This window comes from Arachis hypogaea, chromosome 3 (assembly GCF_003086295.3).
Source record: "Arachis hypogaea cultivar Tifrunner chromosome 3, arahy.Tifrunner.gnm2.J5K5, whole genome shotgun sequence".
Lineage (NCBI taxonomy): Eukaryota > Viridiplantae > Streptophyta > Magnoliopsida > Fabales > Fabaceae > Arachis > Arachis hypogaea.
The window spans coordinates 22,696,056-22,707,802 of record NC_092038.1 but is presented as its reverse complement, the minus strand read 5'-3'; the positions used below and the strand labels follow the sequence as shown (position 1 = coordinate 22,707,802).

The following is an 11,747-nucleotide window of genomic DNA, read 5'->3' as shown; positions in this document are numbered from 1 at the left end:
TAATAGGAGAAATAGGAAAACATAGCACTGGACAAATATAACTAGCTTTTAAAATGGATTTTTTTTATCATTAATCTAGGATATCATCTCTTTATTTTTTGTATTGTTAGGAGACTCAATTAGCCTTAGTTAGTTTGCTATGTTTAACTTTTTTGTTAATTGTTCATGGAAGACTATTTTCTAAACGCCAACTAGATTGAGTTGCAACACATCCAAAACAATTTTCCATCTTCATCTCTTGCATAATATAAGGAATTGTGTATAGAATTTGAGTAGTGTGTATGAACTTCATTTTCACAAGAAGTTGTATTCATAATTTAGTAGATGTTTGGTAACTAAAATGGGTAGAATTCAATTTATGTGATCTGAGATGAGTATAAAAGTAAACTGGATTCAATGTGATACTGGTACGATTCAATTTACCTATTTTATTTCTTTTTACTAACATAATAACCTTAGAAATTAAATATAAGCAAAAACCTTGATTCCTGTTGTCCTCTAAAGGACTTGTCAAGTGTTTTTGCAGTTCCGTTAAGATGTAATTAGTTATTAAAATGGATATATTTTGCTCTTTAATCTTGGATGTCATTTTTGATGTTGTTCGGAGACTCAATTAACCTTAGTTATTTTGCTATGTTCATCTTTTTTATAATTGTCCATTCGCTGGACGTACGTTACACTTGGTTATGGTGAGTAAAATTTTTTCTAATCATGAACTAGACTGACTTGGAACACATCCAAAATCATATTCCATCTGAACACATCTAAAATTCATTCATTTGATCCAATGAACACTGCCTTTGCAACTGCTAAGTAATATAGCACAAGTACGGTCCTCTATATTAAGTAAACAAATTGCCACTTCAAAAAATGAGAAACATACCTACCCTTTTATGACACATCAAAAATGATATTTTTGTTCTACACAAAAGATATAGAACACATCGAAAATTCATAAATAGAAATAAAATTGTCAAAAAAAAAACACCGGATGCACCCTAATATGAAATTGGGATTTGGAATATGTAGATGCTAGATCTGCTATTGCATTTGTTATCCTTTAGTCAATATTACTATAAGAATGTGCCTACAAACAAATACAATAAACTAATGTCAATAAAGAATGGATGAATACAACTTAATATATAAATAAAAAAGTTCTATGATGCAATAATCTTACATGAATACAAGGGTTCTGGAACGAATTCAACAATGTTGTAAATCCCACCGTGCTTAAGGAATCCATTTGTGTATTTGTTGCATTAGGAAAATGTTCAGGGATACAAGAAACGGTGTTGTCGGTGAAACAATTTTCTTCAAGAGGAGCAAAATCCTACATAGATACATGAACGATATTAAAATTACAACATACAAAACTCATAGCATACTCTCTAGCAATAAACAGTAAAATAAACCTTAGGGTGTTTGCTAGCAGTAATGCGTCTCTCGGTGGCCTTGTTTAAATGTTTGTCTCCTTCAACAGCTGCAACTTTCTGTACATATGAAAATATCTTAAATTCAACAGGCTCCACACATGAAAAATATAACCAGAGCAAGATAATTGTCCAAGCCCTGGCCGTCATAACTAACCTTTGTATGTTTACTACTAGCTCGACGTCTCTTAGTACCATTCTTAATTTTCCGGTCCACATCCGCCTCCAGTCTCTTGAAGCTTGGATGCCCCCTAGGTACCACATGAGGAGGGCTCCGCAAAGCATTTAATCCATCAGGATACTCACTTGTGCGCATGCTTTCTGCATGTTTTGCCCGATGTTCGCTAAGTGCCACTTTAGCACTTGCAAAAGTGGAACGCAATATATCAGCCTCCTCCTTGTCATGCACAAAGTCCTGGGCCACATTGTAGAAGTCAACACACAGTCCCCTAAATATATTCATGCTTTCATCAGAGCGCCGTGAGTCGTGACTACTTCTGATATGAGTGTGCTTACGATAAACATTCTTGCTCCACCGAGAAAGTATATACGACGAGTTCACCTTGTCAACCCTACAATGGGATAAAACCGATAGGATGTGGCAACAGAGAATACCATATGACTCAAACCTGAAGCAGTTGCACCTAACCTGGTGCGAGATAGGACAAAACACAACCTCATACTCACTGCAAATAGACATCCCCTTAACTATCTTCTGTTGAGTCACTTCATAGAAGTATTGGTTGTCCTTCACTACCCTTGGAGACAGGTTGCAGTCGCACGTTTTGACAAATTCGGCTTGAACATCGCGAAATATGCAGTTCGTGTACTCATATTGGAACTGCTTCTCAATAGGAGAGTTCGATACACATGGGATCAGGCCCCTATTATCTGCTGCATCGCATTCCAACTCCTGCTGTTCCTTGTCTGCAAGACAATTGTCATACTGGTGTACAAATTGAATTAAACTGCTCCTACACGTTAGGTACTTATCAAAGAAAGCATGCATGCTCTCACTCCGTTGTGTACTCCTCATGCCAGCCCAAAATTCTTGCTCTAGAAAAACAGGGACCCATATATTACGAATATGATATATATCTGCACTTTGAAAGACATATTTGCTGTTAACATATTCACCTATGTTGTGTCACTACACATGCATGAAAGGATATTTAGCATAAGTTCATTTCTTTTACAAAATCTAATCAATACTTAAAATGACAAATAAACAGACCAAACAAGTTTTTTGGATGTGTAATCATACCATTAAGCTAGTTGTTGTCATAAAGGGTGTACTATTCAATGAAGTCATACCAAGAACTTTCAAATGATTCTCGCGAATGAGACTCCCAAATAATTCCACGCATCGTGGCTTTAATTTCCTCATAACGGCTCAACTTTCCAAGTTTATGGGGTATCTTCCTCGTGATGTGCCAAATGCACAATCTATGCCTGGTGTTTGTCATGACATTTCGAATAGCTGTTGCCATGGCCCCGCATTGGTCGGTTAAGATTCCATCTGGTGTCTTTCCCATACATTTTATAAATGTTTGCATGAGCCATTCAAAGGATTCAGTCTCTTCGTTGCCCAATAAAGCACACCCGAAAAGACATGACCTTCCATGGTGATTGACACCCACAAATGCTGCAACTGGCATCTCATACCTATAAAAAATCAACACGTGGGGCAATCAGTGAGTTTGTAAATTAATGAATCCTTAAAAAAAAAACAAGAAAAAGAAGTTACTTGTTGAGCTTGTATATGGTGTCAAATGACACCACGTCACCAAAATACTCGTAAGCAGCTCTTGATCGAGCATCCGCCCAAAATGCATGCTTGAGACTATTATCACTATAGACACAAATGTCGTAAAAGAAATTCGGGTTCTGCTCTTTCATCCTGGTAAAATAGTCCAGCATCTCTTGCGCATCAGTATTATCTCCATTGATTCGGGGTTTACCAGATATATAATTTCTAACATCCTTCTCAAGAAATTTCATATTAGAACGACCACCAGCTTCATCAGCAAGCGCCTGAAAAGTCTTCGAAGGTCGTATACCAGCCTGGTCGTTGCGCTCAATGACATCCATAACGTGCATGGAGAGTTCTCTGTTTTTCTTGAACATCCATGACAAAGTGGGATCACACCGATGCGTGTGAGCCAATTCTACCTTCGACAGTCTTCATTTTCCAAGCACTGTGTCAAGTTTCACATAGATGTGAGCTTTACAGTGTACAGATGAGACTGTGTTTGACCTTTGGGTTACCAGATTCTTCTTTGTTCGGTTTCCATCTCTATTGCACTGTATGGATTGGTTAATGGGTGTCCTTCCATTCTTGTCGAAGTTAGTGTTTCTTATATGAGGCTCAAATCCCACTTTATTGGCATAGTTGTAGTAAAATTGACGTGCTTCTTTGAGGGTTCCAAATAGCATCCCCACTTTTGGAATCTCCTCATCAGAAATGGTGGGATGAATTAGGACCTAAAAAAACAATACATACTAACAAGGATTGTGGCACAAGAATGATAAAATAATACGTGTATATATATATATATATATATATATATATATATATATATATATATATATATATATAGTGTCATTACTCGGATATTTGGATGTGTTCACAGGAATATATGTATTAAAATAAAAACTATAACTAGAATGCATGTAAAAAAGTCAGCCATAAATATAAGAAGAATAGATTGTTACATTATAACAAATTCCAAAATAAAAAATGGCAACTACCTCATTCGTGCACTCGGTTTCTGTAGCAGAATTGCTTGAACTATTACAAATATTTGTATCGTTCATATCAATATGGGTATCAAATGAGTGAATTTCTTCTGACGACGGCTGCGTGTTCAAATTTATCACAAATGCCATGTTGATGTCTAAGATTATAAATAAAATAATGGTCATTATAATAGTATAAAAAGAAAAAATTGTAATTAATTAAACTATATGCAAATTAATAGCTAAGTGTCCATTTGGTTAAACATTTTGGATCAGCAAGACCAAAAAAAATCTTGTGCTATTTGATAGATTTTTGGATGCGTTCCATCAATATTGTAAGTTTGATTGTATTATTTTGAATGTGTAATAAATTTACGAAATAAACTATTTCCAACCATTATCTAAAATACCAACCAATAACATCAATAAAAAAAATTAAGATGAATAAATATTAATGTCCAACCAAGTAATAAAAATTCCAACTAATACCATGATAATATATTTTAGATATTTTTTATAAATAATAAACAACTTAAATTAATTGTTGATTATAATAATTTTGAAAAAGTTAATGGTCAAATAAATATCGAAAAAATCCAACTAATAATTAAAATAATAATATTATATGTATTTTATCGAATAAAAAATAAATATATTTATTGTATTATTAACGTTTATATTATATTATTAAAGTTGGCTGAATTTAGATGTGTTTTAAAAATATTTTGTATAAAATATCATACTATCAGATGTGTTATAATTGAAAAATAACAACACAATTTTAAATTAATTGTTGATTATAATAATTTTGAAAACTAATAAGTATTAAAAAAATTCAACTAATAATTTAAATAATGAATATTATATTCATTTGATCGAATAAAAAATCAAAAGATTAATTGTATTATTAACGTTTAAATTTAAGTATTTAAAGTTACCCTGATTTTGGATGTGTTTTAAAAATATTTTGAATAAAATATCTTACTATCATATGTGTTATAATTGATAAATAATAACAGAATTTTTATGACTATACTAACTACATTTTCTCTCTTAAACTCCAAATTTTTTTGCTTCTTTACTCAAACTACTTACGTAGAAAGTACTTTATTTGCAACAACTTTATTAATAAAATTAAATAAGATCAACCTTGTTCCAATTAAATCAGCAGAATGTTTTTATGTTTAAATTAAAATATAATTAAAAGTGTACACATGTGTAGAAAATAATGATACCTTTCACCAATGCAAAATGAGAAAGTGCTTCAACTGGAAGGTGCTGATAGTCTTCACCAATGAAGACGAGATGGAGAATTCAGCTGGAAGCGTCCTTTTTGGTTTGAGATTCACTCATGCGTGTGAATGTCCGTGGAATAAGGAATTTAAAAAACTGCATCTGTTACGGAAGTTACGAAAGTAAAGCAAAGTCACTATAACCACCAACGAAGTGGGTGAATTTTAAAATTTAAATTAAAATCTAATTATAGATATGTATCTATAAAATAAGAACATGTTACAACAAAAAAATAATTAAATATTATTTAAATCTGATTAAAGACTGATTAAAGGCTAATTAATATTGTACAACTAGCATTTTCCATATAAAAAGTGAGAGTTGAAATGTATTTTAACATGATCTTTTGTTAATTTCCTTTAGACGTTATCTGAAAAGGGGCCACTACATTGTTTTCAATAACCAAATTATACACGTGCTTGTTAAAAATGTTGCTATCTGCCAAATCGTTTAGTCGACCGATTTATAGGGCATGCATATGTAAGGTATAACAGATAGATCAGTAAGTATATAAATTTTTTGAAATTTTAAATTTATTTAAATATTACATATATAATTAGCTAGTTTAATGAAATTTGGAAGAACTTAATAATAGTTTAGTAAATGTTGTACTGTGCTAAAATATTGGGACTATATATTAGATTTTCATAGGACTATATATTATTCTATTTCATAATATATAACAATAACTATACAGTCAAATAAGATGAATTACAAAACAATTTTTTAAAAATTTTAAAAATTTTAAGATAATCTCTAAAAATTTTAAAAATTTTCAAATAATCCATTCAAATTATTTATATGTAATTATTTATAAATTAATAAATTTTAATTTCTAAAATTTTCGATCTATTTATCTAAAATTTTATTATTTATATAAACAATAAGTTTTCTACGTATTTTTAAATAAATTATAAATTAATTTTAAAAAGGTACTATTTTTTAAAGAAAAAATTTTAAATAAATGAACCTATATTTATTTTTGATTGTGCAAAATATTAATTTAATTTAATTTAATTTATAGGTATCATATTTTATAATCATTCTTTAATGATAATGAAGAGAATGATTTAATGTTGTTTGAAAAGATAGGAAAATTTTTATTTAACATAAATTTTTTACATAAACAATTAAAAATAGTTGTGCAAATGGCTATAAAGGTAACACTTAAAACTTGTATGCAATATGAACTAAATTATTTATGAAGTCAAATTTGTAAGTTTTGGTTAATTAACCATAAAGTCAATGTAAATTATTTACAAAATTCTAATATGAAGTTCCTAATACTTTATTTGTAATACTTGAAGAAGAAATATCTTGACAAATCCAAGTATTCTATTTATGTTTTTTAAAAAAAGTTGGGATTTAACGGTTATAATGTTGCACAAAATAAGTTTTATCACTTAAGAGTATTTTTTTCTTAAGTTTATTTAGTGTCAATATCAGAAAATTAAAGATATAAATAATAATTTTTGTAATGCAATGACCATTTAGATTTATTTATTATTATTATGATTTCTATATTACCTCGATGTAGATATCATAAGTTAATAACTAAATAATGTTGTTTTTTATGACATATTAGCGTTAATAAATAAAATTATCTTTTAGTATATATTTTGTTATTTTTGTATTCTTTATTTATTATATATTTTTCAATAGTATTTTATTATTTTAAATAATAAAAATGTTATAAGACATTAATTTTTTAAAAGATTAAAAACATTCAACTAGACTTTTTGAAGTTTTAAAATTTTTAGGGATTATTTTAAAATGTTTTAAATTCTTGGAAAATTATTTTATACTTCACCCTGAAAACTAATCCATCTCGCACATGTGAAAATCCAACTGTCATATGTGTGAGTTAATATTTTACGTCAGCAATTATAATTAGTGACTAACAGAGAGAGACTATATTGTCCAATAGAAATAAACATTGGAGACTGTTTTATATATTTTGAAACCTAAGAGACTAAAGTGTTCAATTCTCATATATTGATTTGGGTAATTACTCAATAAACAATTATAGATTGTGAAGTATTAAAAGAGAAAAGCTATTCATTCAAGCTTTTTATCTAACCAAGTCTAACCAAGTTAAAATAATACATCTTACATCCACCCGCCACTTTTATTTTAGCTGGAACAAATACGTACGTAAGTGTTAGTATTAAAAGTGAATTTTCTCGATAGGAAGGCGTTTCGACTACAGATTGGTCGATCTGAAGAACTTAGTTAAACTTAGCAACAGATGCGGATACGAGCAAATCGAAGTCGAAAGAAAGATTGTACAAGAGCGTCAAAGTCGAAGCTTTTCAACACAAGAAAAACAGATTGAAAAGCAGTTATTGTTTTTCCTTGAACATTAAAACTTTTATTTGAACCTTAAGCTAAGTTGAGAACATGGATCCGAATTTTGGGGAAGAAGCTGAAGAGAAATGTGAGACTTGAAGACCAAGATAAGAGAAGAAGTGGGATGTCAAAACTTGGGAGTCAAGGTTCTTCATGGTCAAGGCAAGATCGTGGCCTTGAAAAAAGGAGAAAACTAAATCATGGTCAAAATTCTTCATGGTCAAGTCTATCTTCATGGTCAAAATAGGAGTAGTTCAAAAGAAATCAATGACTTCAATAAAAAACACTTCATCATTAGACAAAAATTCTACAAAAATTTCTAGTCCCAACGATGTAACAGAAAATCATGGAATGCAAGTGCATGTGAGTGTCAGGAGTCCATTTTTATTTTATTTTCCTTTCACTGTAACAAAATAGCATTTTTACGACGCTTTCGTTTAATGCTTAATGACAGTTTTTATCGTCACTAAATTTTTTCGCAATTATTAAAAAAGTCATGGATTTGAGCGTCGCCAGGTGACATAGTGACAATTTTGGACCACCGTTGGTAAGAAGTGTCGCTAATGTTTGTGATGGTTTTTAAAGTATAAAACCGTTACTAATTTATAACACTTGCTATTTTTTTATGATATATTTAGCGACAGTTTTAAAGTCGCTAAATTACTAAATCCTATGACAGCTTTTTCTTGTATTTCGTGACTATTTTAAGTCGTCACAAAATTTTTAACAACGATTTTAAGTTTTTGATTCCTGTGATAATTTTTTTCTATATTTAATAACTGTTTAATCCATCACAATATATTTAGTGACGGTTTGAACATTCATACATACTCTAATTTACTAAAAACAATAATAAAAGACAACAATAGCCTTTTATTTCTTTTTTTTGATAGTTTATATCAAAACTTGTAGAACAAACTAAACTAGCATGTCACAAGAAAAACTAAATAAAATAAAATAAAATATCGGGATAAGTACGATTTTGGTCCCTAATGTAGGGGCTGAAAATTTTTTTCGTCCTTCGCTTTTTTTCCGCTCCAAAATGGTCCCCTAAGGTTTCAGTTTGTTTTAAAATGGTCCTTTTTATCAATTTTATTTTTTTATTACCAAATTACCCTTTATTAAAAAAATAATAAAATAAAATAAATATAAAATAAATAAAAAAAAGGAAAGAAAGGGAGAGCAGAATCGGGGGAGGAAAGAAAGGGGGTGGGGGCGAGAGGGGGGGAGGGGAAGGGAAGAAGGGGGAAGGGAGAGATCACCACCGCACCGCCGTCCTGCCGCACCGCCGATCCCGCCACTGCCCGCTTCTTTGTCTTCTTCTTCTTCTTCCACACCGCCGTAGCCGCTCCACGCTGCTCCTTTCTTCCTCAGCAAATACACAGCGCCGCCGAGACGGGAGAGGGGGAGAAAGAGAAGCGGGAGCGGGTGTTGTTTCGGGAAGAGGGGGAAAGGAAAAGGGGGAAGGGGAAGGTCGCCGCCGTAGCAGCTCCACACCACCGCAGCCGCTCCACGCCACTGCTCCTCCACGCCGCTCCTTTTTTCCTCAACAAAAATACAGCGCCGCCAAGACGAGGGGAGGCGGGAGAAAGAGAAGCGGGAGGGGTGTTGTTTCGGGAAGAGGGGGAAGGGGAAAGGGGGAAGGGGAAGGTCGCCGCCACAGCAGCTCCACACCGCCGCAGTCGCCGTTCACCACCACAGTCCCTCCTCTCCACCACCACCGCAACCCTTTCCTTCTGTTTTAATTTTTTATTCCTTTTTCTTTAATTTTTCAGATTCATAGGATTCCATTGTTGTTGTTGATGATGATGTTTCTGGTTGTTTTTGTTTATTCCTTTTATTTCATTGTTGTTGTTGATGCTTTGGTTGCTTCTGCTTCTGCTGCATTTACGCTTTTGCTTCTGTTTCTGGTTGAAGAAGAAGAGGGAGGGAGGTTTGCGCTTCTGCTTCTGGTTGAGGAACTGATTGAGGAAGAAGAGGGGAGGGAGGGGTATTTTTGTTCAAAGAACCATTTTAAAACAAACTGAAACCTTTGGGACCATTTTGGAGCAAAAAAAAGGTGAGGGACGAAAAAAAATTTCAACCCCTATATTGGAGACCAAAATCATACTTATCCCTAAAATATCTATAATTAATACATAGAAAACTTATTACAATTGTCATAGTAAATGAGCATAAAGAATTTGATTACAATGGTCATAGATCATAAACTTTCACTTTAACCAAATTCTTTCTATTCAACTTTGATGCATCACCAACCATTTTGCCCTCAAGATCATACAAGTCCTTGCAAGACATATAAAAGATACTTAACAAAATCACTGTATTATTTTTCATAAAGAGGAAGTACTATTATTACTTACTACAGTTATCCAACTAAAAAGATAAAATCTGGTAAATTATGTTTCAATTGAACTTGTTCTTTTTATAACTCCTCTTAATTGAAATATGAACTATTATTACTTTTAATAGGGTGTCCATGAGGATCCCATCAGAGCGCCTTCTACTTCTAATAGACCATGAACTAGATCAGAATCATTCTCAACGAGTCCATAAGATATGAATCTTCTAGATTTATAACTTATCGCAAACAAGAGAAAGAAACAAAAAACTTATTTCATAGTAAATATTCACGATATGTTTCTTATGATAACTGGATTCATGAATTATGGTGCTTATGAAGCAAAGTCATGTGATTTTCTTTTCCTTACCTTAGGTTAGAAACATAAATCTATAATCAAAACAAAAATAAAAGACAAATAACTAAAAAATAAGGAAAACAATGATAAGATGAACAAAATCAGCAACAATATAGCTTTTGAAGGTTCTAGGCATATAGCTTTACTATTTATTATTGGTTCAATTACTCTGTTGGTCTCTATAGTTTTGCGAAATTTTTAATTATGTCCTTATATTTTATTTTTCTTTTTAATTGGGTTCTTGCACTAATTTTTTTTAACTAAAAAAAAATTTGCAACTAAAAAAAAAATTCGTACAGAAATCCAAATAATAAAAAAAAGTGTAGAGATCCAATTAAAAAAAAAATTGGTGTGAGAACTTAATTAAAAAAATATATAAAAACCTAATTAAATATTTCACAAAATTATAAGAATCAATAGAGTAATTAAACCCTTATTATTTTATGAGCATGGTTCTGTAATGTATGATTTAAAACATACTCAGTAGCATAGCCGCGCCATTTAGTTGAGAAAAATTTGGAAGTCGCCTATGAACCTAAAAAGGCATTAAGCAATTTGAGATTAACTTCAAATCAAGTAACATTTTTCTACAGCTCCCTAACCATTTGAGATTAACTAAAGAAAGCATCATTTAAAGATATAAAAAGTAATTCTAGTCATAAACCAAAGAAAGTTTATAAAAACAGGAAATAAAAGAGCAATCCAATCCATGAAATCGATACTAAAAACACAAATAACTGAAACCAGTGAGTTACAAAATACAGAAATCAGTGTGATAAAGCATAGATCAATTTCTTTATATCAAAACAACGGCCTAGACAGTTAGATCATTTACAATATGTTGAGAAAAAAAAAGTAGAACACCAAAATTAGAACTTCACAAATTACAACACTAAAATTAAATAATTAAAAAGAGCCACTAATATAAGTTTGAAAAAGTGTGTAAACTACTCTTCCTTAAATTCCCTTATTCCTCTTACTCAAATTATCTATCATAAATCATCGTTCACATAAACAAAGAACAAAAGATAGTACAAATAACACAAATTACTTCTCACATAGTTCAACCTAAACTTGATAAATCTAAATTAGAGGATCAACTTAGTCAAGTCACTAAACATTTTTCATAGCAAATAAAAAAATTGAATCTTACTCATGAATCCGTTATTCTTATTTTACTCGGTCAACCTAACTGAGCCTTGTATCCGGCAAAAAGTATTATATAAACCTAATC

The 11,747-nt window shown here is 31.3% G+C and overlaps 1 protein-coding gene across 1 annotated transcript; it reads right to left on the bottom strand.

Moving 5' to 3' along the window:
- Positions 1–771: 771 nt before the first annotated feature.
- Positions 772–3,524, bottom strand: LOC112774709 (protein FAR-RED IMPAIRED RESPONSE 1-like). Its single transcript, XM_025818472.1, has 6 exons — positions 3,181–3,524; positions 2,748–3,098; positions 1,591–2,554; positions 1,416–1,493; positions 1,181–1,333; positions 772–837 (listed from the first exon to the last, which is right to left on the bottom strand). Exons 1-6 carry the CDS (start codon positions 3,522–3,524, stop codon positions 772–774), a joined length of 1,956 nt encoding a protein of 651 aa, XP_025674257.1.
- Between the last annotated feature and the right edge of the window lie 8,223 nt (positions 3,525–11,747).